Source organism: Gallus gallus, chromosome 2 (genome assembly GCF_016699485.2).
Source record: "Gallus gallus isolate bGalGal1 chromosome 2, bGalGal1.mat.broiler.GRCg7b, whole genome shotgun sequence".
In the NCBI taxonomy this organism is placed as follows: Eukaryota; Metazoa; Chordata; class Aves; order Galliformes; family Phasianidae; genus Gallus; species Gallus gallus.
In genome coordinates this window covers 127,557,150-127,584,699 of record NC_052533.1, presented here as the reverse complement: position 1 = coordinate 127,584,699, position 27,550 = coordinate 127,557,150, and the positions used below count along the sequence as shown (strand labels likewise).

At 35.5% G+C, this 27,550-nt stretch overlaps 1 protein-coding gene and 1 long non-coding RNA gene across 7 annotated transcripts in view; one reads left to right on the top strand and one right to left on the bottom strand.

Moving 5' to 3' along the window:
• VPS13B (vacuolar protein sorting 13 homolog B) overlaps nt 1-27,550 on the bottom strand; it is a 411,590-nt gene that overhangs the window by 289,200 nt on the left and 94,840 nt on the right. The window contains exon 18 of one of the 6 annotated variants that reach the window (XM_046937953.1): nt 5,061-5,426. The exons of the other annotated variants lie outside the window; for them this stretch is intronic. Within the exon in view, the coding sequence (XP_046793909.1) occupies nt 5,311-5,426 (116 nt within the window). The 3' untranslated portion in view covers nt 5,061-5,310. Of the gene's footprint in view, nt 1-5,060; nt 5,427-27,550 lie in introns of those variants that run through there. 6 annotated transcript variants of the gene reach the window in all.
• Nucleotides 10,810-25,566, top strand: LOC121109660. The gene is made up of 3 exons (XR_006938585.1): nt 10,810-10,893; nt 22,502-22,773; nt 24,045-25,566. It is a non-coding gene; the product is annotated as an uncharacterized LOC121109660 (long non-coding RNA).

Here is a 27,550-nt window from a genome sequence, read left to right as displayed (position 1 = left end):
TTACAAATGCCTTATCTTCAAATACGCTAAGTTTAACTTGCCATTTATCTTCAGCTCTGGAACAAAGCCTGCATTTTATTCTCTAGTTACAACGGACCTTTTTACTAAAAAAAAAATTACATCTATGGTTTTCTAGGACAACATTTAGAGTGAAAGAACAGAGTCTCAGAAGAACCACAGTTCACGTCGGATCTCTTCACCTTTCATTTTAACTGTAGAGCTCATTTCTCTAACACACATATCTTTAAATAAGCTTTTTGGTAACTACAAAACTCATAAAGCCTGGCTTCCTGTGAGTTTGTACTCCTTTGTCCTCTACAAGCCTCACTCACCAGAGCAGGTCTGACCCTCCAAGTGCTATGTAACATACTTCCTAGGCCGGAGACAAGCAATGCTAAATCCAACCTCAACCTACACATAGCTGCGAGATTACCACTAATCACACATGACACCTGGTCACCCACTCTTTGTCAGACAGAGTATTTAACATCTGAAATCGGCCCCAAGCTCCATCTGAGATAATTGCATACTGCACAGAACAGTTACAGAGCAGTAGAAAGACAAAAAAATTAAGCATTCTGAGGATGAATACAGTAATTCTTAGAGAAAAGAAAGAACAAAGGCTTATAAAAATTCACATGAATATAGGTATTTAGTGATGGTAACAAAAAATTGTTATATCTGACATCTAATGTATAATCATTAACTGTTTGAATCTTGGTTGCTGGGGGTACTGGAAGAAACCAAAGAGACTTGTTTCAGTTAGATAAAAGTGGCTGAGGAGGAAAGCTGGCAGTGACATGGTTAAATGATGGGCAACATCTCCTGGGGACACTGGCTGTAGAGAGAGCAAGAAAGGTCAGGAAGAAAGTAATTCAGACAGGATAAGAAAGTAAAACAAGGTGCAGAATACATGAAAAAATACCGAAATCATTACTAACTACAGCAGCATCCCCATTCTTCTTAGACAGCGTGTACTACTTCAAAGAACAAAAAGACAGGCTATTTCCACTTTATTTAAAGTGCAGTTTTGTTCCTAAGTAGAATATCCTTGTTATTCAAGTTTCCTGTATTTCACTGCTTTTCTTCATGATATCACTGCGCTCCTCCCAGCAATTTAAATACACATTATTTATACAGGATAAAAACTCAAAAAACACAATGCTCTATGTTTAGCAGAAATGTTTATATTTTCTTTTAAATATTCTGTGCCACTATTGAGGGCTTAAAAAGAAACAGTACATTTAGTGTCTGGAATGGCAGTTTCTTACACCAGGAGGATATTAACCTTTAATCCTTGAAATCATTAAAGAAATGTTTGTAGAAATATTTTTAGCCTCTTTATCTGGTCAAAGTACTGGAAGTTAAGTCGTGTCTGTACAAACCAATCATTTCACCAGCAGTTTTATATTTCTTTAAAGCCTCATATAAAAAGCACCTGCTTAAAGTGAGTAATGGAGTTTTATATTCATTGCACTTAGGAACAGCGTATGTAACCTATTCCGTTTTCCTCCCTTGTGGAATATATTTCAGCTTATATTGCACAGCACATTACCGATGTGTATAAAGACTCTCTGATCAGCAATTTGGACTGCAGACAGCAACCTGCATGAGTACACTTTTTTCCCTTCCTTAAATACAGTATCCACTTGATTCAGCAACACAAATTAAAACCATCCTTTAAAGATGATGATCTCACCTTCACAGCAAATGCATGAAACACATGCATGCTAACACCGTAACCACGTCAGGCTACAGTCTGTGGCATACACCCTGCACAACCAACAACAATTGGCATTCTGTCAGTATTACAGAAAAAACTTCATACATGAACTTCCCCATCCAAAGAACAGACAATCTCCACTAGTGTTATTAATTTATGAGAGGTTAAAAATCTTACTGCCTATTCAGACATATACTTTGAAAAATCGAAAAGCAAGGAAAGTCCATAATAGGATATATTTTAAAGACGCAATTTAATCTTGGAGTTAGCTCTTAGTGAACACAAAGCACCAAAAGAGACGATTTTCATAGTACAGAGTATTCAAGCACATGCTGTGACATACGCTTTGTAGTTGAGAAATTTAAGGAATTCTTCACTGCAACCTCAGCTAAGTTTCGCCTGAAGAATTGCTTAGTACCTCCTTTTGATAAAAGGACAAACTTGTAGTAGCCTACCAATGGTATTGTTCAATTCTAAGAACAATAATACTAGACTCAAGTAGGTAATATAGGCACGACCATGAAATAAAAAGGAGGCCGTATTTTTTTCCAATCAGCTGTTCTTTCATTTGCAAGACAACAGTGAACTCTGGGAGAACAATTTGAATAATTTATGTTTATACACTTGGTGTAAGATTGACCAGAATCATACAATTGTACTTGTGAATTTACTGTACTTAAGCATTGCTGTATTACACACAGAAGACACATTGATTTCAAGTCATTTCAAAGAGTGTGCTTACAAGACTGATCTATTCTCTGTGCAAAGAATCATATCTTCACAAAACCAGACGCTGGTTCAAAGTAGACAGTTACTCTTTGCAATTTCTGCCATCCACCTACCTCTATGGTGGTAAGTTTTAAACAATGTGGAAAATAAATTTGCCAGAACAACTTAAACCAAGCATAGAATTACCCGTCAATATTATTGCACGTAAGTACTTACTCACTGATCTAAACAGGAAGAAGGGCTATATTACATTAGCTTGATTAGTACCTCATGGAACACTGTTGAAGAAGTTTTGGGGTCAAGGCAAGTTTATGTAGCCCATGAGAAGTGGAAGGATTAGCTATTCTATATCCAAGCATATGAAGAAGTAATATCTGTGACTTGGGACTTGCATGTTTTCTAACTTACTATAATTAAGTTAGCACTACAGTTAGCTTATTTGTAAAACATTTTAATTCTGATACACTTAGTAGAATAAAACTCGATACATCTATGCTGTATTATAATATCGAAGGAAATAGAGGATTTAAAATGAAATCCTGATAAATCTTCACAGTATCTTAGAATGAGATCCAAATCCAGTTTGAATTTTTTACACAACAAAAGCAAGAACAAACAACTGAAAATGCAGGCAACTAAAAAGCTTACAATTTATTTTTTTCTATCACTGAAAAAAAGTCAGCTTTTTAAAAACAGAGGAACATTACTCCAAACTTGCTTTTTTTTTCCCCCCTCCCCCCCTTTTTTTAGCAATACTGTAGCCAATTAGTTGCCCTTAACATAATTTCAAATACATACTGAATATGGGTATTACAGCTTTGCTTAGTTTACAAAGATGAGTGAGGCCTCTAAGAATGCCAGTTGCATGCTTTTCAACAGAAGGATGTAAACTTATTTAGCAATCTCTTTTTCTCTTTCATCTTATCTCTAGTTTCTGTGTAGATTTATAATGCTCATTGTTTCCAATTTTAACAAATCACCTAATGGCAGAAAGGAAAATATGTTAACCTTGGAATTATTTGCAGTTGTAGAAATCCCTTTTGTCTGGCTCATGCAAGGCCTGCAATCTGTTTTAAACACAGATTGTCTGTCTTTTGTCTGACAGCCACCAAGCTGCACAAATTACTTTCTGCCTGTTCACCTGTTTGCAGCTGTGTCTGTAAGCTAAGGATTCTGTAGTTTGACTTGAGCAACCACTGAGGATTGATGACATGTGCTGCTGATAAAGTGAGCAATTTGAAGAAATTACTGGCTAAACTTATTGAAAGACATCTGTGCATGAGCTGAGAACTAGAAGCCTTCAATTGTGTGTTTGCAACCTGCAGTGGCGGCAGTCTGTTTGAAGTGATATCCTACAAGGGAGCTGGCCCTGACACAAAATAACTACACCATCTTTGCAACATATTTCCTCACAACCAACAGAATTGTGCTCTTTTGGTCTTAAATACACTTCCTAACCAGAGGACATAACAACAATTAAGACTTCCTATACTCATCTAGCAGAAGTGACTTCTTTTGAAGCCTGGTTTTCACTCAGGTTCACTCTGCACTGTTTCTCAGCCCTCACTATGGTGTGGATGAGTTCTCAGGAGTTAAAATTTTATGCTTATTTTCCCTTAGCCAACAAGACACGCCCTTGCAATATTATGGGTACGTCTCAACTCTTTCTAACTAGCTGTAACACCTGAAACGTCTGCTTCATATTAAGCAGTCAAGACATTTTACTTCTGATCGGTGTTAGTCTGGATAACATTTAAACTTTGGGCATATTTGCAGATATTAATTTTAAGCGCAGGGAGACAAAAACTTATCTTAGGGTGTGAGTGTGCATGTGCAAACACATGAAGCTTTTGGTTTAAACACGTGTGATGTTTAGTCAATCCTTAGCTGTACATGGCATTATGCAAAAAGAAATTCCTAAGGCCCTGGAGACACATTCTATAGTGATATGCTTTAACTTTGCTCCCGTTATATTTGCTCTTAAGCATTTAGTATAAATATGTTTCAAGTATATACTGTGGTACAATAGGCCTAAGCAGAAATCTGTGCATCTACAAGTGGCCGAGGAGCCCAAAACAACAAATCCAAAAACACACTAAAACAGTTTCAACAATCATGACATATACATGTGCTACAATTGTTTTTGCAAGTGAAATTAGTGCTGCTGTTTGCATTTCCTAAGTATTTGGAGGAAAAACCTACCTCAAAATTATACCTCACGAACAAAGTCAACTAACAGCAATAACAATTTTCAAAATCCTTGTTGTATTTGCTGAAAAATTGTCACCGTGTTATAAATTAAGCACATTTGAAAATAGGAAAGCGAAGCTTTCAAGTTAAGTAGCTATATAAATTGGGCTTTCACATTTCAGAACCCATAAACCAGATTCAATGCAGAGCTGAAGTGACCTCCAGAAAAAAAAAAACACCGATATATAGTATAGTGTATAGGCATACAATAAATCAAGTCCTGATTATGTGCAGTTAATAACTATACATCACTAAAAATAAAACCCTTAAGATACTCTGGTGCAGCAGATATCTAAATAAATACAGTGCGTTTTTATCTTTAACCTCTATGCACATTGCAAGTTCAAGCATTTCTAGTGTCAGCTTTTATTTTAAAAGACCTAAGTCGTGAGAACATTCTTACGTACCACTTCATAACTCTGACACCAAGTATGTATAAAAAGATTAGCCTTTATTTGGTATAAAATCAGTTGGCAGTTTTACATCTGTGCAATGCAACATAAATACCCCAGCTGGCATCTCAAGCTCACACACATATGGACTTCAAAACAGAAACTTCCTTATTTGCAGCACTGCCAGGGTAATTTTGTATACTCTGCATACTACAGCTATTTGTCAGGCCTCTGCAGGTGTGCAGCGCACATAAACACACAGCTGTAGCCTAGCAAGCCAAGTGTTCCATCAAACACATAAAGGGAGACCTCAGCAGCTGGATTAGTCATCCCTGCAACAGGTCCAGGGAGAACAATATGGGTTAGTATTTTTGGAAAAGCATGGATGGTAAATTTATGATTATGCTGGCCTTACCAAATAACTGCTGGATTGTGTCATTTTTATGCAATGACTACTTATTAAAGTTTTTGTTAGAATGGCTGGAACAGACTGAATATTTTTTAGTTTTTAATATAAACAATAAGGTAGTTTATGTATAAAATAGTTTATTAAGTGCAAAATGTTAAAAGGTTTTCATGCTAGTGGTTGGTTCTTGACAGATGTTACAATTATTTGCATTGGCTTTAACAGACAAATCACTGGAATCAATTATAGTTAGTATATCATAAAACTTCTTACTAGTTATATATTATCCTTTGTCACATTTACTATAACTACACAGCATTTTTCTATGTATTTCACTCTAATTGCTCAGTTCACAGATGAATATCTAAAAACACTCGATAAAAGTGCAGAACAAACAGTTTTCTGTAATTACTTTGCTTGTTTCTTTAAATCACAATTTTAATGTCAACAAAAAAAGCAATTTTTCTCAGAAATGCTTGGAAGACACCAGCATTCATACAATTTCATGGTGGTCATAGACATTAACAACACTTTAATGAACCAGAAAGAGCAGTAACCCTAATTTGATGCAACTTTCCTTTAAGAAACCTTTCATATGTCAAAAGTAAGAATAAAATAAATTAAGAATTAATCGGACCTTTAAATCACTTTGTCCACAACTATCCAGAATGCTCAATATAAGTACATATTTTTAAATTTCAAGATTGAATCAAAAGCATATGAGAAAAAATGGACACCATCCTTGATGCATTTCATCCATTAAATTTCAACTTTAAACTCTGTGCACGCGTATGTGCTTCCTTCTCTTTCACGTTTATCAATCACACCATTAGACCAATCTTGCCCATAAATGCTCTGTTTTGAAGATGACGTATGTCAATATTGAGTTTAATAACAGCTCTCCTAGATTTCATCACTTGGAGGATGATGCCAATTCAAAACATCATTCACTTGCACTGAGAACGTTTCTATATTTTTCCCAGGGTGCAGCAATATTTGACAGCACTGGGAACACAGAGCAGGAATCCATACCCAACTGCCCCTTCTCATTACGGTAACTGCAAGATTTCAAGAAGGAAGAGGAGGAGGTTCCCAGAGGCCACTTCCCAAAACTTGACCTAATGACACTTCAGGACCATCCACCAGGAATACCACCATTGGTGGCTCAGTAACATAGATAAGGGTTAAAGTAATGCTGTGGCATCAAAATCTAATCGCTAGAATCACTGATGGGTAATGAACAATCACGTAGTGATTTCTTCATGGGGTATAAAGGTGGCTGTTCTTTTAAGGTCAGCAGGTTGTAGCAAATGCTGAAAAGTCATGAGGGATGGAAAGAGATGAACAATACTCAGTCATATTCAGAACGAGAATTACTTAAACATATGCTGAAAATGGAAAGGCACCTCAAAACAAAAATCATCATTTACAAAACAGGAAAAACAGCAACGACAAAGTTAATCATTCCTTTTATGCAGACATATCTATCGCTCAGAATCAAAACAGAAAAACTACAATTTCAGAGCTACAACATGCCTCTTGAATTTACGGTCTATAAAAAAAACAGAGAAATGACTAATTGCTCTTTTCTGGTAAACTGAAGACAGAGTCCATATCATAGATACAAGAAGCAATGGAATAAAGTAGAATTGAGTGATGGCTTGATAGCAATGTTATCAAGATTTAATGGCATATTATACTACTGATGAACCAGTCACAATCAAAGAAAAAATGGCTTATCTTATTAAAATATGACAAATTCATAGATCCTACTTCAGAAGAAAAACTAAAATATGTTTCTTGAAAAACAAGTTTAAATGATCATGAAATTATACAGCAAAATAATAAGATCTGTAAATTTAACCTATGCTTTTCCAAACAATAGCTCTCTTGGCAAAAATCTGAGTTTTCTGCAAATCATTAAGACAGCATTTAAAAAGTTTAAGTGATGAGAGGTCATAAATGTTAGTCAATACTTCACAATGGACCACAAAAAATAGAAATCTGAGGGAGGAGGCAGAATAAATGGAATTGTTTTTTCCTTGGTGCTACAAGACAACAGATTACACAAATCTACCAGTCAGGAACTTTATTCTGCTACATTTCTTGCTTTGATTTACTTCAGAGGGGAACGAAACACTCTTGGGCAGGATTGGATTAAGATATAAACACTACAAACCAGGTGGCTAATGAGGACAAATAGTTGAATTTGAGTTTTCAAATAAAAGAAAACAAATGTGTAGAATACTAGATATGGAAAAAAGCCCAAAACCTGGTGTTGGCAGGTATTTCCTGTTTGACCTCAAGAAAAGCATTCAATTTCATTGCATGAGCTTCTCTAGAGAAATACACAGTCTTAAAAGAACAATGATTCATTAGGTAAGATAGGATTCCAGTTTTGTAATAATTTTATTATTACACAAATTAATCACTGTGCAATTCATATAGAACAACTGTGATGTTCATATTGCATATGCAGATTGATAAAGAAATCTTGTACACAAATAAAAATCTTAACCTTGCTGCCACGAGAAAAAATTCTAGATTGATTGCATGTGCCATACTTTAGTCAAATCACTCAAATTCAGCCTTTCAAAAGCAATGCTTCCATATCATCTGTCAAAGTGAAGGACTCGGTCACTCCTGGAAGTTCTGCACATTCTACTGAGACCACTTCTATACAACAAATGCATAGCACTTAAGGGGAGGGGGTGTCCAAGAAAGAGACAAAATGCTAGGAAGGAAAGCCCTAAACACTGCTGTAATAGGACAGCCCCCCAAGGGGAAGTCCGAATTGAGAGAGCAAAACATCAGCTTTTATTTCCCTGAACTGCCTAAACACACTGCTTGGCTTGTCCTTGTTGTAGGTAAAGATATGAGTCTGGCCCAAGCTCTCTGAGACAACCCTTTGTAATGTCATCATAATCTAGCTATATCATGACAATAGTTTCCCTTAACCCCTTCCCATATGTTGTGAAACTGCATTCCAGCACAAATAAATCAAGGCGGTGACACAAGAATATTGACGAACAGGAGCAGTGTTTAACAGGATCATTTCATGCCTCCACATTTTTTGATTATTCATTAAGGCCTAATACTTCAGACATTCCCACAAAATGTAAAATCAGTATACCTTGATAATTTAGTGGGAAAAAAAGAAATATATATATAAATATATACATATATATATAAATATATTGCCTAATACAGGAAAACTATAAGTTATTGCTGAAAAAGAAAAAAAACAGCTTAAGTTAATCCACTGAGACAAAATATTGAAGAGAACCCATACACAATTACTGGAAGCATGCAGTGCTTTTCTAAATTGAAGCTGGAGTTTCAGCCAGCACTTTTACATTTCAAAACACACCACTGCTACTATATCCACTGCTGTTGTATAAGTAAAAAAATATACTGCCCCTGTTGAAAGAGTTTGCAAGCTGAAAAAGGGACAAAAGCAAGATAGGATATCTATCTATCTATCTACCTATCTATATATATATATACTCCTTTTATAAGATACAAATGCAGAAATAGTAACAGTAAGATTTTGCAGTACAGAGAAGGATAGGGAAAAACTGTCAAGTATTCTCTGATTATGGTCTTTGTTTGAGTTAAATCTTATTCTGGTAAACATTACAATTAAACCCCAGCATCATAAAATGGTTCAGAAATGCATAATGACAGCATCTCCACGACATTTTTAAAACCTGATAAAACCTAAATTGATAAAGAACTCCTTATATTGAAATCCACACTGTTACCAAAGCAGCTGAAGCAACACTATCAAACAGTAACCTATTCCAGATCCCCTTGGGCATCACATAGACCATGCTTACTTCTCTCCATTCCTACCCCCACTTTTTCCCCATTTTTCTTAAAATACAAGCTATTTTATAGGGTGATCGTAATATGATACTATGATCATTGCTGATTGCAGTTAGAAACAGACCCTTCTAATCCAGCTGCTCTCCACTTCAACAAATGCCATTTAAAAGCTACTTCATAAAAACATGATTGCTTCATACTTAAAAGACATTAAGCCAAGATTTTGGAAATTCCATTCACTTGATTATATCAGCAAGTGCACTATACGTTAGATTTATCATTAAAGCAAAATCCATGAGAACTGTTTTCCAGACTTTAGTTAATGCTCTTATGACACATTTGGCCAATGAAAATGGATGAAAAACAGTAGTGCTTTGAAGCAATAGCCAGTAAATGCCATTGTGGTTTACCAAGAGTGGGATGCACAACATATTAGACCACAGTTAATGAAATTAAACCATTTCTTATGTTTCTGAAATGTGTCCTGTATTACTTGCTTGGAAACTACACAACTGATTCATCTTTGAGATTTTACTTCTTTTTGTAGTAAATTGTATCTCTTACATCTACTGGTAATTAAATCAGTAAGCGACGACCACTGTTATGTATTTTATAATACTATTTAAGGCAAAATAACTCAATAAATAAATGCATGTTCTTTTTTTGTTTCCACATAAAAATGGAATTGTAAATTTACGTCCCTTATTCAAAGATCTGGGGAAAAGATTACTGGGAGAAAAACAGGATAAAGCACATGCATACTACCTACTTATGTAAGATGTGAACTGATAAGTAGTTTCCTTTCATAATATGCCCATGAAATGTGGATTTAATGTAATGCTTTCTTTTCACTATATTACAGGGGGAAAAAAAAAGTCTTCTGGCAAATCTTCTGGTGATACTAAAGCTTTACCTACTGCCTTCATGCACAATTTATCCAACAAAGCAATGAGGTGCACTATTTACCAAACTAAAATGCTATTGTTCCTCTACTCTTCTGAACCCTTGGAAAAGGGAACATAATTGATCTTCCAAATCCATTTATTTCCCTGCTATTTTTAGTTATGTACCTATTAATTATAAAACTATGGTTACAGCTCAGCTAAATAAAATTCTTAAAAAGAAGACTGCATGTCTCCTCACTTATAACAAAGAGGCTATGAAAACCTATTCTTACTTCAGAATTCAAAGCAGAAAGCTCAAAGGTTAAAATGAATTGCTTTCTGGCAGTTCAACCAGCTGCTGTCTCAGGCTAAGAACTCAATTCTCACAAGTCCTTCAAGCTTTCCAACTGAAGACCCTCGCACACTGTATTTCAACAAGTTAATTTGTAACTAGGCAATGTTAACTAATAAACTTTTCCAATTATCTCAATTAGTTAACAGTAAAACTGAGGGACGGTCAATAGGTCGGTTCGGGTCATTTTTATGCAGTGTCACTGTAAGAAGTCACCAGGATTCCTCTCCAGGGATTATCAAACCACAGTTTCACCAGAGAGTCAGCAGCAGCAAGAAGGTGAGAGACCAGTCATGCAAGAGCTTCAACTACATACAAAGAGAGAAAAGGTAAACAGCAATGGTTCTTCTACTGCCTAAACCACAAGAGATGACAGTTTATACTGGTTGCGCCAGCTACTTTCCAGTTTGCACCTTAAAAACATCTTTCAAGTATTTGGACAGCAACTCATAAAAGAATCAGAGCTCTTCTCCACTGATGAGGGGAATGAAGATACGGATCTCTCCAATTAAGAGACCAAAATGCTTTCAAAGGAATCATTTTTACCAGATTAAAAAAAAAAATGTAAAGGCAACAAAAATAATGAACAAAGGAGCTCTCAGTGTAACTTCCACTGTTGAGAATGTAATTTCTGCATGTATTAAAACCAAAGTCGTCCTTAAGAAAAATGAGGTAATTATTGTGCTTAACAGCAAACTGTCCTTATTAGCAGAAGTGATGAATAATATGGTCTTTAACACAAGTTAGGCTGCACACCAAAGTGGCAGAGAAGCTCAGATCACATCGCCTCATTTCCATAATCACTTTCACATGTGTACAAGGCATTAAATACAGTACCATCTTAAAAATGAAAAGCAGACATTCCTTTGGAAATTAATTCAATATTTATCATGTCACACTCAAAAAAAAAAAAAAAGGCCTCTTTTACTGTAGAAAAACTGGAATACAATAAATAACTATAGGATGTTTATTATTTCATTTGCCTTAATTCTGTCATATAGACACAAGCATTCTGTACAGTTGTGGGAAGATGACACACATCTAGAACACTAAATTCTGAAGATGTAAGCAATAAGTCTTTCTCTGAAAATAGATACATAAACAGAACCTAAAAAATCAATATGGAACTTTCTTTACCATGCATTTCCACACACTTCACATTAACTACTCCTGCTGACAGACTTTGATCTCAATAGTCTCCATTCACTTCTCACAAAGAAACATACACACATCATAGAATATCACTTCCTACCAGGTTCTTTCCCCACAAGCAAAAATTCAGGCCTACATTTAATACATACGTACATCTCTAACGCGAATATGGTAGAATAGCGGAGGTTACAGCTAAAGTTCCATGCGAGAATGCTAATTAGGAAACAGTGAACATTGCTTCTCTGTACACTGACTTCTGAAGACAAGCAAATTCTTCACTAGCATCTGTATTTCGGTTGTCCATATTCAAGCTAATTTTCATGTTAAGCTCCACTCAGAGAATAGTTTCTTATGCAACAAAACTAAAATCACTGCATCTGTACCAGTGGTACTGTCACTTGTAATTATTTCTACAGGCCAGCCTGTGGTTCTCACGACAGCAAACTAAGCACAGCCATTAGACCTCTCACAGTAAAGAATGATTACCTCTCATGGATAAAGGGCATAAATTGTGAGAAGTCACTGAAGAATCAGTAATGTGTTAGTAGAAGTAACATTCTTCCTGAAAATCACTCAATGAGGTATGTTACAGGAAGCTTTACCTTGCATCATCTTTCAGGACTTTTTATTGCACTACCACATCAAATTCAGCAGCTTTGTGTATGTTAACGGATTAACTAATTTTGAGAGAAGTCATAACCAAGCAAATGCATAAAAAAAACACAAGAATATAACTTTCCAAATTACATCTGCACTTTGAAGAACTTGTATGTAATCAGTAAAGCAAGAGAGAACTCCTCTTTAAGTTCAATTATAGGATACAGTAAAAAATATATCAATATGCTTAATGTCAAGCTCCTTTACACCTCAATACATTAGCTACTTCTTGTAGTGGTTACACAACAAACTTACATGTAGCTCTCAAGTCTTCAAACAATGCCATTAAATACAGGAAAAAAACATTTCAACACACCAACCAGATTGCATAATTAATAATCAAGACATTTCAAATTAATTCACAGAAGAAAGAGGTAGCTAATATCCTTCTCATGGACTATACAGAAGCAATATTTTGAACAACTATACGAAATAACAGCTTATGTTTAAACTTATCAACTTTAAATAGGCTTCATCTGATCATGAGAAACTATACAGACGTCCATACATTCACAGGTGAAAGGGTATGTGTTATTATCTTGCCAACCCAAAGAATATAATTGCAACGGGAGACAATAAATCAAAGACAGATCATAAGAAGATATGAACTAGTTAATGAGAAAAATCAAGGAAACAAAATAGAACCATAGAATCAACAAGGTTAGAAAAGACCTCCAAGATCATCCAGTCCATCTGTTCACCTATCAGAAATATTTCCCCTCTAAACCATGTCCCTCAGTACATCATCTAAAGATTTCTTGATTGCATCTACGGACGGTGACTCAACCATCTCCATGAGCAGCCTGTTCCAGAGCCAAGATGTTAATACAATTTGTGATAGTCAACTTATTCCATAACAGTAACCCAAATTAAAAAAAAAAAAAAAAAAAAAAAAAAAGATTTTTAACACTGCTGGTGGAATTATAACAGACATCCTACTTCAATAACATGATTCAAATGCCTTTTCAAAAAGAAAATAAGTCCGTACTGGTATGGATAGATATATATGCAATTTGTAAAATAAAGGAACAGATCAGAGATATCTTTTTTTTTTTTTAAACAAGAAATGCATATTTTTCATTTCCTCTTCTAAGTTTGTTGTCACCGTAGGATAGGGCCAAAAATGTTTTAATAGGACAGATGTTTTCATATGACAGAACAAAAACAATCTCGTTGATTATCAGATTTTATATTTTCTCGAAGGCAGTTGTTAATGTTAAAAATGGAGGCTGCTTCCAATTTTAGAAGCCTATGCTTTTAGAATTATTCCAACAACTTCCTCACAGATAATTAATTTGTTATATATAAAAAAGGAACACAACAGCTTTCCAGTTCATTTAAGCTGCTTTTCAAGTGCATATAAGCTGATCGTTCTCAGTTATGTGCCCCAAAGATTCTCAATAGTCTAAAGTATTATGTTGCTATTGCATAAACTGAGTAGTTTGAAGACAAAAGAAGTTATGACAAGTATTATATATATATAGAATAGAAATGTCATTGGTGTTGCAGCTCTGAAAACAGTATAAAGAAAAGCACACCTATAAAAACACATGACATATTACAGGGAAATATAAAGTGGAGACCGAAACAAAGGAGAACACTTTTTCTTGGTCCTATTGCACCCAAAGATCACACCATAGTAGACCATGCAAATGCTAAAGCAATCTATGGAAAGGTTAAACTTCCATAGGAAATGAAAGTCCCAAAAGAAATGAAAGTGGAAATGAAACCAAGGGGAAAAGGTATTTGGCTCTACACCCGAAGAACTGCCTACGGCAGCATGCCACAGCCATCCCTGGGGACTGCCTGAGCTTCCCCAGGAGCAGCATTACCCGGTAAGTACTGGGTCATCAGTGGTACAGTTGGCTGATTAAGAGATGAGGTCACATATTTACTTATTTTACCGAGAAACCACATAAAATACAGCCTGATGTACAGAGAGTTTTTGTACAGATATCAAACACTTCAGAACGCTGAAATCATTTATTTAATTAGAAGGAAATAGCAAACTGGGAGACTTCAAGGAGATTGTATCTCACCTATTTACATAGAGAACAGAACAAAACAAACAATCCTCTCCCCCTGTCCAGAAAAACAAATCACAAACTGAATACATTCATACTTAATACAATAGCAGCACATGTAAAAGATTTTTTTAATAGAGAACTATCTACAGGCCAGGTATGGTTGCTTTTTTAGAAAAGTTCTGGATGCAAATAGCAGTTTTCTTTGCACAGTATATGCACACAGCTTGGATGAAACCTGCTTCACAACTCTTAACGACCACAGGACGCCTTTACAAGTACAAGCTTCATATGTGCCTTTCTACTCTCTTGGTTCCTACATTTAATTTTTCATCTTACATCTCCAAAACAGTCTTTCAATTTTGATGTATTTTAATACTTTTAATTTTAACTGCAAGTCTATTAAAAAAAAACAACAGCTGAATTTTTCAGGGCAGCATATATGAAGACCAACGCAGGAGACCAACTAAGCAGTGATAATACGTGAAAAGATCAACCCAATATCACTGGTATTCAAAGGAAACAGAAGCTTTGTTTTGCAGAAATTTATTTTTCATTTAGAGGGACTACACACCAACTACAGAAATCTTCTCCATAAATCTTCTGTGGAGGGATATTACTACAAGAAATTTCAGCTGCTTTACCTCTCAGAACTAATGTACAAAGCATTTTTGCACCATACCACAAATACCTTACAACAGAGCAGAATGTAGAATTCAATCAATTCTGACATCCTTTAGACTGAGGCAGTAACAACTCCTAACGTTAGTGCACAAAGCACAGATAATCCTGTGCTATTTACATAAACCCAGTGTAAACAATCAGTATTGATGATTATTTTAAGCACACAACTATAGACAGTTTTAACCTGAAAGATCATGTGTCTTTCAGAAAGTGAGAGACAAAAGAAGCTGATGCATTAAAATAAGAGTCTGAGATTCCTGCAGTGTGGTACCAAGCCCACCAGCTACAAGTGTGGATAGTGATAATACAAGGAGAAACGGTTTTAAACTGAGACAGGGGGTTTAGGTTAGATGGGTTAGAAGTTAGGAGGAAGTTTTTCACACAGAGGGTGGTGACACACTGGAACAGGTTGCCCAAGGAGGTTGTGAGTGCCCCATCCCTGGAGGCATTCAAGGCCAGGCTGGATGTGGCTCTGGGCAGCCTGGTCCGGTGATTGGCAACCCTGCACATAGCAGGGGGGTTGAAACCAGATGATCATTGTGGTCCTTTTCAACCCAGGCTATTCCATGATTCTATGAAAATAAAAGGAAGCCACATCACAAAAGGAAGACAATGCAACTGAGGTTTTAAAATCCTCTTGTCCATATGAATATGCTCACAATCAAAATCTGGCAGTAAAACTCTGTAATAGTTTATGCTACAATAAACAGGTGCCAAAAGTTTCAAAAAGACTGCGTTTAAAAGAACTAGATTCAAATTTTGTGTTTATTCCTTGAACCCTTAAAGCCTTCCATTAGGAATACAGAGATAAGACTGAAACACAGTTGAAAAAAAAATCTGGCTCAAATACACTTTAGTCATGGGACTGAGGGGAAACAAGTAGAACTTTGAATCCACTATAATTAAGATATGATAATTACAGAGAAAGAACATAAAGCATTTCTTTGTTTCTGTCTAATGGACTTGATATCCCTCTTTGCAAAGATAAGCATTATTTGTTTTAAATCATCGAGCAGCTATGAATAGCACCACCACATCAGTTCCCTCGGTTTAAGTGTCAAAACTCATGACAGATTTGCCACCATAGTAAAATAAATAATTTTTTTTAAAATGGTCTAAGCTACTATAAACATATTACTAAAGAATGGTCTGTTTTCAAGCATTTGAGCCTAACTATGGATCTGGAATCATGGAAATAAGCAGACAGACATGCAAAGGACTGACAAACTCAGGATTTACTCCTCCCCCTTCAAATCCTTGCAAATAAATTTAAAAAAAAAATTACCAATCCGTGTGCCAAAAAAAAGGGGGGATATACTTTGATACTGTTTCTTCCATAAAATGAATAATGTGCATTTCTTCCAATAGTTCATGGAAGAGTAGTTACAGATCACATATGTTCAGATGCTTTGGATTCTTAATGGTAGCAACAAAGAAAAGAATGGATTGTCAAACATTAAAAAAGAGAAAGATAAGGTAGAAGTTTAAGACAACCTAAAACAAGTCCCTACGGGCTGAGTAAAGGCAGAAGACAACTGCAAAGATAAGGGAATTGCGAATGAAGTCCCCCTGAACAAACAGAAAGAAAAAAGAGAGCTACTATCGTCAGTAGTAGAGCCTTCTGTAAAATTATACAAACAACATTTGAATATGCTCTTCATCTTCCCAGAACAAATCCAAAAATCTCAACCAGTGCTGGTAATGTAAATCATTTCACTTATATATATAGCAAGCATGCAAGATAGGCAGCCAGAGGTCACTTCTTCCTATAACATGATCCAGCAGAACTATCTGCAGCATCGAGTAACTCAGCCCAGTCACCTGCCCCAGTGGTGAGTTACATGAGACAACAAGAAGTGCAATAATTATCACCTACTGAAAATAATAACTTCCTGTGAAGAGCCACTACAATGCCCAAAGTTACTCTTAATTTTCTTAGAACTTTGTTAGGCTTTAGGAAAGGAACAAAATGCACATGAAGAAAGAGACAAGAATTTCTTTGTACAGAGTAATTTCAGTTTGCGTTAAAGTGATTATACCCAAATTACTATTCCTTTTGAAATTACATAGATTTGGAAGATTATTCCAATTCAAGGGAGAAAGAGATGAATTTTTTCTTGTCTCAATAAAAAGCCACTTTTTTCAATTCTCATATGAGCTTCACACATTTTCTTTGCACTCTCTAGTTACCCATTTTCTTTTTAGACTACAAAAAACTAGACATTTACATCATCTTCAGTCTCATAAAGACTATATTTTAAATATATGTTTATAAATTCATATTTTTACTCACCATTCCATTATATCACACACACACTTGTCATTAGCACCTATTTATATAGCAACACATAGGAAGTCCCTGCTCAGCTGTGGGTCTCTATGATCCCTGCACATTTTCAGCATCCATGCTTCTGAAGACTGAGATACTCTTCATAAACATTTGGCATAAATTTCTTCCTTAACTGTACATAATCCTATATTTCATTTCAATGGACCTCAAAAACTATGTAAGTCAAATCACGCAGAGCAACTGCCTTATTACTATCATTTGACATTCCTCCTAAACCATAAATTGTATATTCTGCAATGCATAATGGCGAGGGTGAGGATTTTTTTAATGGTTCTGTATACATGAATATTTTACCTTTGAGAGCCTGAAAGACTGGAATAACAAGATAGAAAAGTACATTTTGTGCATTTTTAAATAAAATCTTCAAAACATAATATGCCACCTAACTACACAAATGCATAGGGAACTTTGATTCAGGTAAATGACACATTAGCATGAACTATCATTAAAAGTGCGTAAGGAGCAAGAAATCTATTTAATGAAAAAACATAGAAATGTTTCCATATGTTTTTATGAAGTATTCTTTACCGTTTAAACGAACACATTCAGATTTAGTCGCTGGCTTTGTTTCAGAGAAACCCCATCTGTACACTGCATCGCTTACAGGCACATCTCAGTCATGCAATAGCTATGTCACAGCTCATATATCAAATAAAAATCACATTCAAGGCCACACAACCTTATATACCCAAAGTCTTCCATTCTATTTAAAGTAATCCTAAGAGAGCTCTTATTGCACCTCACTGCTGACGTCACATGACTTTTGTTGGGAAACAGAGTACTACAACTTAAAACAGTCCTTAACACAGATGAGAATGATCTAAAGGACAACTCTGTTGTTTTTATGTACTCTGTAAGGTTTTTGTTGTTTTTTGGTTTTTGTTTTTTTTTTTAACAAAGAAGCAGTCATGGAACTAAGTATAGTAGCACTGCACTTTACGTTGCAGCATGAAAAGCTGGATAAAATACAGGTAACTCATAGTAGGCTTGAGGAATTCATCTGATGAATTTAGATTCCAAGGCCAACAAAGTTGACTGCACATACTAGGGACAGAAAGTTAGAAAAGTTGTTTTACCTTTCTGACAACAAAGGGGTCAATGACAGAACAATTGCAAGTTCAAACCCGATGACAAATACAACTGCATGAGTCAAAAGGCTTCTATTACATGACAATTCACCAACCCCTTAACTTTCATAATGCGGAAACAATATGAAATCATATCAGAAATCTTTGAAAACATACAATTCCAAGCTATCTCCTTCCCAGAACATCTCAAGCACACCTTGAGAGAACATTGCCGAGACAACGGTCTATTCTTTTTTTCCTTAACTATCAAGAAGTTTCCTTTGTCAACAAGAAATTATTCAAAGCAAAATCTATGTTAATTATCTAGATATAAACACCTAACAATGAAAAATGGAAATCACCATTTTTAAAAGGGAGATTCATTATTGCCAGTGTCTAAAATTAAAATCTGTTGCACTTTCATTACTTACAGAGATGATTATTAGCTGTTTTTGACAGTTTCCTAAAAACATAAAGAACGTTTTCAGTAGTACATGAAATAGCAAAGTACAAAGCAGATTTTTTGTTGCTTTCTTTTCCTTTTTTAGATAACTTGAAATAGACAATTTAATGGAGTTTACCTGAACATAATTTAATATCTTGTATTTAAAATAATTAGTAAAGAAAAAGAAAGATAGTTCACCTTTTATAGCATGTCACAGTCAACATGGTTTATAAACTTCTCTTACGATTTGTTATTCCAGGACCATATTCTTGTCATATAGATGAAACATTTCATTGTTCAATCAACACACAGGAATAATTGATAAATCCTAACTATTATTATCCTAATAGAGTCCTAACTATATTATCCTAACTAGGATAATATGCAACAGAAGCCTCATAAAAAGAAAAAATAAAGTAAGATGCAAATTACATATAAAAACAACAGCAAAATATGCAACTTCACCTAGCACCAAAATCTAGCAGGAGTCAACTGCGTTAAATAGACTCAGTCTGATTAAGAGGACAGTTCAGAAATCATCTGGCTACAGTTAGAGATGTGGGTGAACTAGCATTTCAAACAAAATAATTTGTGAAGCATCAAGTAACACGGGATGAAAAGGAAAAGAGGGAAGCCCTGTGATCATTCAGCCTCAATTCTTACAAAATAAAGTCCATAGGATTAGTCTTTTGTGCTTCAACAGCAGCATGAATTTATCAGCAAATAAATAAATAAATAAAAACCCTGCAGTCTCAGTAAGTTGTTTCAGTCACTGACAATCATAAACATAAAAAAGTGTTTTCTAATTGGAATTTGTTTTGGCTGCTGGAACTTCTTACACCTTAATTTGCTGGACAAGAGAGTTTCACTTCCAATACACAATGCAGTTGCCCTGGATACCAGTAGATTTGCCTTCCTGTCTTGAGAATAATTTCTATTAAGAGTTCCATCTTCCACTCAAAATTCCACATCAGCCTTGATCAGTGGCTTTTAGAATGTTAAAATAATGACTTGAATAGCATTTGCACGTCAAGTTGTTTTTCAGGGTTTCTGGGGGCACCAGACAATGTACAGAGCTAACCTGACAAGGGATAATTTCTTAGTATTACACTCATCTGGTTTATAAGTTTAAAAATCAATGAAAGTAAAGACAAAAAAAATGCAAGGAATGAAAAGAACTCCTCTCCTGAATGCAAGGATTTAGCCAAAAGGGTACATATATATTCAATATTTTTAAAAGAAAAAGTGAATCACAGAAGTTAAAAGATATTTTCATTCCTTTCCATAAATAACACTTTAAATGATCTATGAAAAGAAAAAAGTGTCCTGATGCTATGGTCAACAACTTTTGATGACTACCTGGTAAGCTCTGTCCAGAGTGGTCTTTAAGCATCCATAACCTTATGATGGTTCTGAATCATAATTTGCAATTGCGCTGTCTTCTACTGAACTAAGGCAAAGAAAGCTCTGTACTACTTCAGTGAAACAGAATATGATTCTGAAGTGCAGAAGAAAACTGAAATGGGTTTTACAGAAACCAAGGGAGGTATCTTTTTCCTTTAGAGTGAATTGCTAGAAAGATTTTGATTCGCTACGATTAACAACACATTAATAAAAAAAAATTCAAAGGAAGTACAATGCAAAATCAGAGTTTCTTCAAAAAATTACACAGTAGCTGAAGGCTGTATTTATCTTATTGTGTCTATTCAATTTTTGTCATCATTCTTTTGGGCAGCAATTATAAGTCACACTGCAGGAGAGAAAAGGAGGTAAGCAAGCCTTAGAGATGAGATGCTTGAAGGACTACTTCCCAAAATTCAAAAAGCTGGAAGAACAAATTGCAAATGTGATCTTTTTTGATTACAACATACCAAATCACGTTGTGAAGTCATCTGACAGTATCACTCTTTCATCGTGGCTTCAAAGAGCACTTCAGCTTGGGAAAACCAGTCACCAGACACCTCAAATTCATTTTTTAGCTTATTATCTCCTACAATAATCAAATTCAAGATTCATTGCTCTAAGAAGCATAGGAGCCTACCACAAATATGGTTCTGCTCACTGATCCAGAGAACATTGATGTATCAGAGCATCCCTTGTTTTATCTTCTCTGTAGTTCATGCTGCTAAACCATAACACGGTCTCCTCTCATCACTAGGGTCCTTTCAATACTCTGCCACCAAGTTTTTTTGTTGGGTTTGTTTAGGGTTTTTTGTTTGTTTGTTTGTTTTTTTGGCATTCTTTGTACAATTTTCAAACTGACTTCTGCAATATTTTTGTGATGTCATAAAGCTAATACTCTCAAAAATGACACGGGGACTCAAGTTCCAAAGACATATTCAGGATGGCATATTAAAGCTTCAAGCCTCACAGATCTTTAGGGTAGAAGATTCTATAAATACTGTAAATGCCCAGGAAGCAAACACATCATCAGCATCTTACTAGCATAATTAGAAATTCCCTTAAAAGTTTATATTTAAACTTAGATCATATACAAATTGAAGCGGCAAAGGAATTGGGAGGGCATGAGATGAGCAAAAAATAAAACACCACTTCCTTTTCCAGCTATTTATTTTGCCTTCCTATATTTAGGTAATATTTAGGAGTCTTTGTGCAAATTTACAGAAGGCAAAATTTATGAATTAATAAAGTAGTTTTCCTAACACTGAATAAGGTAGAGGTACTACCTTGGTGATAAGCACAAATCTGCTGGCAAGCTGTGTTTCATTGATAACATACGGAATACAGCAACATATGAATGGATAGCAGCATAAAAGCGATCCCACTGGGAAAGTAGCCTGGACAAGAAATACACATCAAAGAAAGTTTTATAAAAAGCTCTCTTGAAAGATAGAAGATCAAGTGCTTAGCACTTTGGTGATCACAGTCACCTAATCTAAGTCCCCTGAACGGAATACAGAGTTAACTGGTGAAACCGGGAGCTACGAGAGCTATACCAAGATGCAATCGTGAGCTTTCAACAGAACTGCAAATGCTGCTACGTCAGTGCCTCAAAGGTTTATTTTAAAGCTCAGTCAGTCTAAAAAAAAGAAGACAAATATCTATGGATTCCTAACATCTCTGAAGTGATGTGGATTTGCTGGTGCAAGCAGTGTATTCTTAGATGCAATTTCCTAAGAGTATGTCTAGAATAGCACAGTTCCCCCTCCAAACTATACATTACAACAATTTCACAGTGTTTGTAAAGCTGTTGAATACATGTAGAAGTATTATTCTTTAGAAGCTAAGTGGGACTAAAAGAATTTGAAAAAAATATTAAGTAAAATAGATACATAGCAGGTGTTTTACACTGTATACCCTACAGTTCTAAATTTGCCAGTCAGATACTTAATCCCAACAATGCACTAACTGCAAGGGAAATACAATAGTACATTACTACTTACAACAGCAAATACTCACTTTCAAGCACTCCTCAAAAGTGTTGGAAAGCATGAAAGAGTGCAACTGGTTTAAAAAAAAAAAACATTATCTCTGTACCTGATTGTTTGATTTGTAACAAATCATAACAAAGAACTACTTTTTCTTTGTTATACTCAGGTAGGAAATGAGAAGATTTTGTTCCCTCCTGGCAAGCATGACTGCTACTCATCACCATTCAACTGGAAAAAAAAGGACGGAGAGCAAATCACACCACATTCACATGATATCCAACGGTGTCTGAGAAATATTTATTTTATTCCTAACGTCAGTCACCCTTTTGAAATTTGCTTTCCCACCAAGCAAAGAATAGAATCAGGTTCTTCCAATTAAACTCCTCCTGTCATTGATGCCTGCTGCAGATGGATGGACTACTAGCGATTTTCTTACTGGTAAGAAATCTAAGTATCTAAAAAAAGAGCGCAATGCTGTATGACAAAATTTATCTGAGATCTGGGTTTCTGAGATATGTTGATGTACGTAACCCACTCTGAAAGTAATGGCTCCTATTTAATTCCATAGAAACTACAACAGATACAGAGAAAACAATAACACTAATTGAGCAAATTCTCAGCTACAAAACACTAATTTTCAACAGTCACCACCATTAGCCATGTATTTTCATCATCAATGAACAAGACACTGTATGCTGTACTCATAAAAATCTGCACCAGTGGAGGTGAACCACTGCTGCCGTTGTCAATGCTGAAACGCACCACACATTGCTTAACTATGCCCACATCCACTGTCTGGTCTCCATAAACATTCAGCAAGCATCAGTGAATGTCAATGGGTGTAATGGCTATAAGCTGTGCCAGGGGAGGTTCAAGTTGCATATTAGGAAAAATTTCTTCTCAGAAAGAGTGGTGAGGTATTGGAACAGGTTGCCCAGGGAGGCTGTGGAGTCATCAGCCCTGGAGGTTTTTAAGAAAAGTGTAGATAATGCACTAAGTGACACTGTCTGGAGCGGTCACAGGCGTGGGTTGATGGCTGGACTAGATGATCTTAGTAATCTTTCCAACTTTAATAATTCAATGAATTTTTTCCATATGGAGGAATTCAATTCCACTCCCTTTGCTTCACGCATCCTTCTATGTCAGATGCCATTTTGACAGACTACCCCTTTGCTGACATCTGTCACACCACAACAAGAATGGAATATTGGTGGGAAGGTTCAACTTTTAGCCACCATACCACGACCATCCACCTTGCATGTTGTGGGTCAACATAAAACACATAGAACAGGAGGCATTACTTTTGGAGTAACACTCATACATAAGGAGAGAAACAGAATTCATTATATTCTTTCAATAGACAAAATATCAGAGAATATAAATTCAGAAAGCTGAGTAGACCCATCTATCAAGCAGTGCGGTATGACAGTCACCTTTATTTGGAGCACAATTTTTTGCCACATAAATTGAAATCAAAAGACACCAGGTAGCTTGAGTAAAATCCACTGACCTCACACCAAATAGGTTGAGACAGTACAAGGTATTTTTCAAGAAGGATCTTCTTGAAGACAGAACCTTCTGGAAGATGGATAGTAGTAAAAACCTCAAATATTTCTTGACTTCCCCCCCAAAAATATCTTCAATTCAGCAGAGAAGTCAAACTTGCTCTAGTACAAGAGTTGATGGCCATAACATCTGCTGTTTTTCAGGGTGACACTTCCAGTTGGACTCCTCTCACCGTATGTATCACTACTGCTGGACAAACAACTACCTTACTTCCTGCTTGGGATAAGACCTTATCGCTTCAAACTAGATAGTCATTGAAGGATCCTTCCAAATGAACTATTCTAAGATTCCTACAGAAGCTATTCGCTGAGAGAAGAATTGGGAACAGGTGTGAGAAGATCATAAGGTGCAGAAGAAAAAGGTATTAATTTTATTTTTAATATAGCAAATAGCCACCAAATATAGCCAACAAGGATTCCTAGTTCCAGCTGTTTCATTGCAGTACATAGCTCTGCACCATTTCTTCCCACCTTTCTGCTTCTCAGACAGAACTGGAGATTTTTAAAAGACCACTGTTTGAAAACTGACTGTTATACTGCATCATCTTGAGGTCAATTAAAATATATTAACAATAGATTCAACTTTTCAGTACAATTTATATTGCTTTGAGATACGTTACTGTTCTTCTCAATTCAACTTTCCCTCAATAAATGGCAAATTAAATTTGCTATAACACAAATCAAGAAAGATCAAATGGAACTGTAAACAAGGTTAATCAGAAAAAGTGGCAAAGCAAAAGAGAAAAGGAAGAAGATGAGAACAAAGATGTCCCATAAAGAAGAAGAGGGTTGAATGGGATCAGACATAAAAGAAGGAAAAGATCAAGAATGAGGTGCAGCAACAAATTTGGGTGTAAAAGACAGGAAAAACAAGTATAAGGAGGTGTAATATCTGGATTTGTTTAATATGTTGCTCTCAAAATAAAACAAAAAATTGTCTGAAGATGATGGTGAAAAAGTAAAAAAAAAAAAAAAGTGAAAAATAAAACACATTTGTTTGATCTTTATCCATACCAGGCTTATGATGTAATCTCAACAGAAAGAAACTAAGCTCAGGCTGGGGACCATGCTTATTTAGATGATCTTCAGCTAAAACAAAGGTGTTTCTGGAAGCAGCTCTGATTACGTTCTCTGAGTGAATGTCTGCCTTGGTTCCAAAGTATGCTTTGGAGGATGGTAAGCAGATGTAGGAGCTCGTACTTTGCATAAGCCAAAGCTCCAAAAACTCAGAAGCTGAAACTGCGGTCATACACAGAAGTCTGACACTTTCTCAGAATCTGTGCTTTTAATTATCATATCACGTACAGTACGATATGCACTTTTATTCATGAGAAAAAAAGCACAACAGTAAAAAAACAAAGACTGTTTTCCTATGCTTCCATAATACTTCAAAGTGGGATCAAAGTAGTTACATCTGCAGTGCCATATTTAATTTTGATAATATACTTCACTCAGATTTTCACATTACAAACTAAGGAAGTGCTTTTACTGTATACTGTTTAATAGCACAGTAATAGAACATTCTCCTTTCTTTATTCCTCTCTAATTCCCCTCCAAATACAAAATCAAAACTACTTAATGTTCATCTTAAAATTCTTTTGCTTGCAGTAGTTTCCTGAGAACCTGTTTTCCTAATTTTTTCTGCCTAACTGTATCTGCTTTTTTATGCTACCATGCATTTGCATTACTGGTAAACTACAGTGTGCTTTTTCGAGGTTTTTTCTGCACAATAGAAATAGAATTTTTACCCAAAGGAACTGCCCACCTCTGCAGACATAATAGTATAACCTACATAATTCATAGTCAAAGCACTGCTGTAGTTGCAGATTACTGCCTTCCAGTAAAAACGTGTTTTCTGTCCTCCATTAGAGAGCCAGATAACATTCTAGTTTACATTGTCTGCCACCTTATTTCCTTCACTTGGTAGTCCTTAAAAAATGGCTTATCACATTATGGCAACATTTGCTGAAAATCCCTCTCAGAATACAGCAAGACACTTCTAAGAGCTCAGAAGAAAACTCCTAGAAACAGATGACACCATTATAAATACCTGTATTATTTAACTGTTCAATTTTCTTCATCATTAACTTATTGCAAGTGATTTTATTCTGTAAGTATGAAGTAGACTAGACATGCAGAAAAACACAGTCTTTATTGCAAGGGTCACAACAGCCACTCCACATACAGTCTGCAATTCAACTGTTTCATAATTCTCCTGAAAATAGCTTACTACAAAGAGTATCTTCCTCTTGAATATCTACACAACTAAGAACTGGGAGTTGCTTCTATAATCTCTAGGTTTAAAAACAATCACTAAACATACACAGCTTTTAAAAAAGCTTGATTTAATATAATACATCATCTGAGGATTCAGACCAACAACAAATATCACAACATGTAATACTGTGGTATCTCATTATGGACACAAGAACACCACTTTCCTTGCCATCTTAGTTTGTCACAAGAAAAAAACATTGTGACCACAAAGAGGTCACATAATATTGGAAGTCATCTTCAATGTCAATTAATTAGAGCTCATTATGCAAAAGTAATTCTACAGTATACTCATTCTATAAATTATTAGTAGTGCAGGCACAACTATAATAAGTTTTAAGTAGCAGTACCTATAATCTGTCACATCATTTTAATTGCAACTTCTATTAGATCAAGCCAACACTATATAAATGCAAATCTGAAGACCAGACTTAAGTATCACATTTGAAATTGTGCTTCTATCATATTTGTAAGTTTAATAGTTTATAAAGGTGCCTACTCTTATATATATGTGCTTCTGATTATCACTTATTTTGTTTCCCCTGAAGTAAAGATTATTCCTACAGAAACATTTTTTAACTTGAATTCTCACCAGAATTTCTTTAGTTCTGTACTTTCTGCTTTGTTTTTTGTTTTTCTTCCCATTTCACATTCTGTAGTAGTCCAGTCCATTCAAAATCATCTTTGCCGACATTTAGGTTTGTTCAGCTTTTTGGGCCTGTTTAGCTTGGAGAAGAGAAGGCTCCAGGGACACTTCACTGCAGCCTTCAAGTACTGGAAGGGAGCTTACAACCAGGAGGGGGACTGACTTTTTACATGGTCTGATAGCAAGAGGACAAGGGGGAATGGCTTTAAACTAAAAGAGGGGTGATTTAGATTAAATGTCAGGAAGAATTTTTACTCAGAGGGTGGTGAGGTGCTGGAAAAGGTCGTCCAGAAAAGTAGCGGATGCCCCATCTCTGGAGGTGTTTAAGGGCAGACTGGATGGGGCCCTGCGCAGTGTAATCTGGTGAGTAGTAATCCTGTCCCCGGGGGGAAAGGGAGGGGTTGGAACTAGATATCTTTAAGTTCCCCTCCAATCTAAGCCATTCTATGATTGTATGATATTTCTTCCATCAACAAGATCAAAACTCCTATCAGTCATTACTTTCCAAACTGCAAAATTTCTCTATAATAATAATGAAGTTATGCTACAAGATGTTCAAACTTCTTTCAATGCTGTGCAAGAATCAAAGTATTTTTATTAAATTTAGTACTTTAATGGTAAAAAATAAAGAAATCTGTTATGCAAACAACTTCATAATGTCCCTTGTGACCTCAATTTTCTGATTTATGTTTGTTGTTTTTTTTTTTTCCCCAGGGGAAAAGAAAATTGC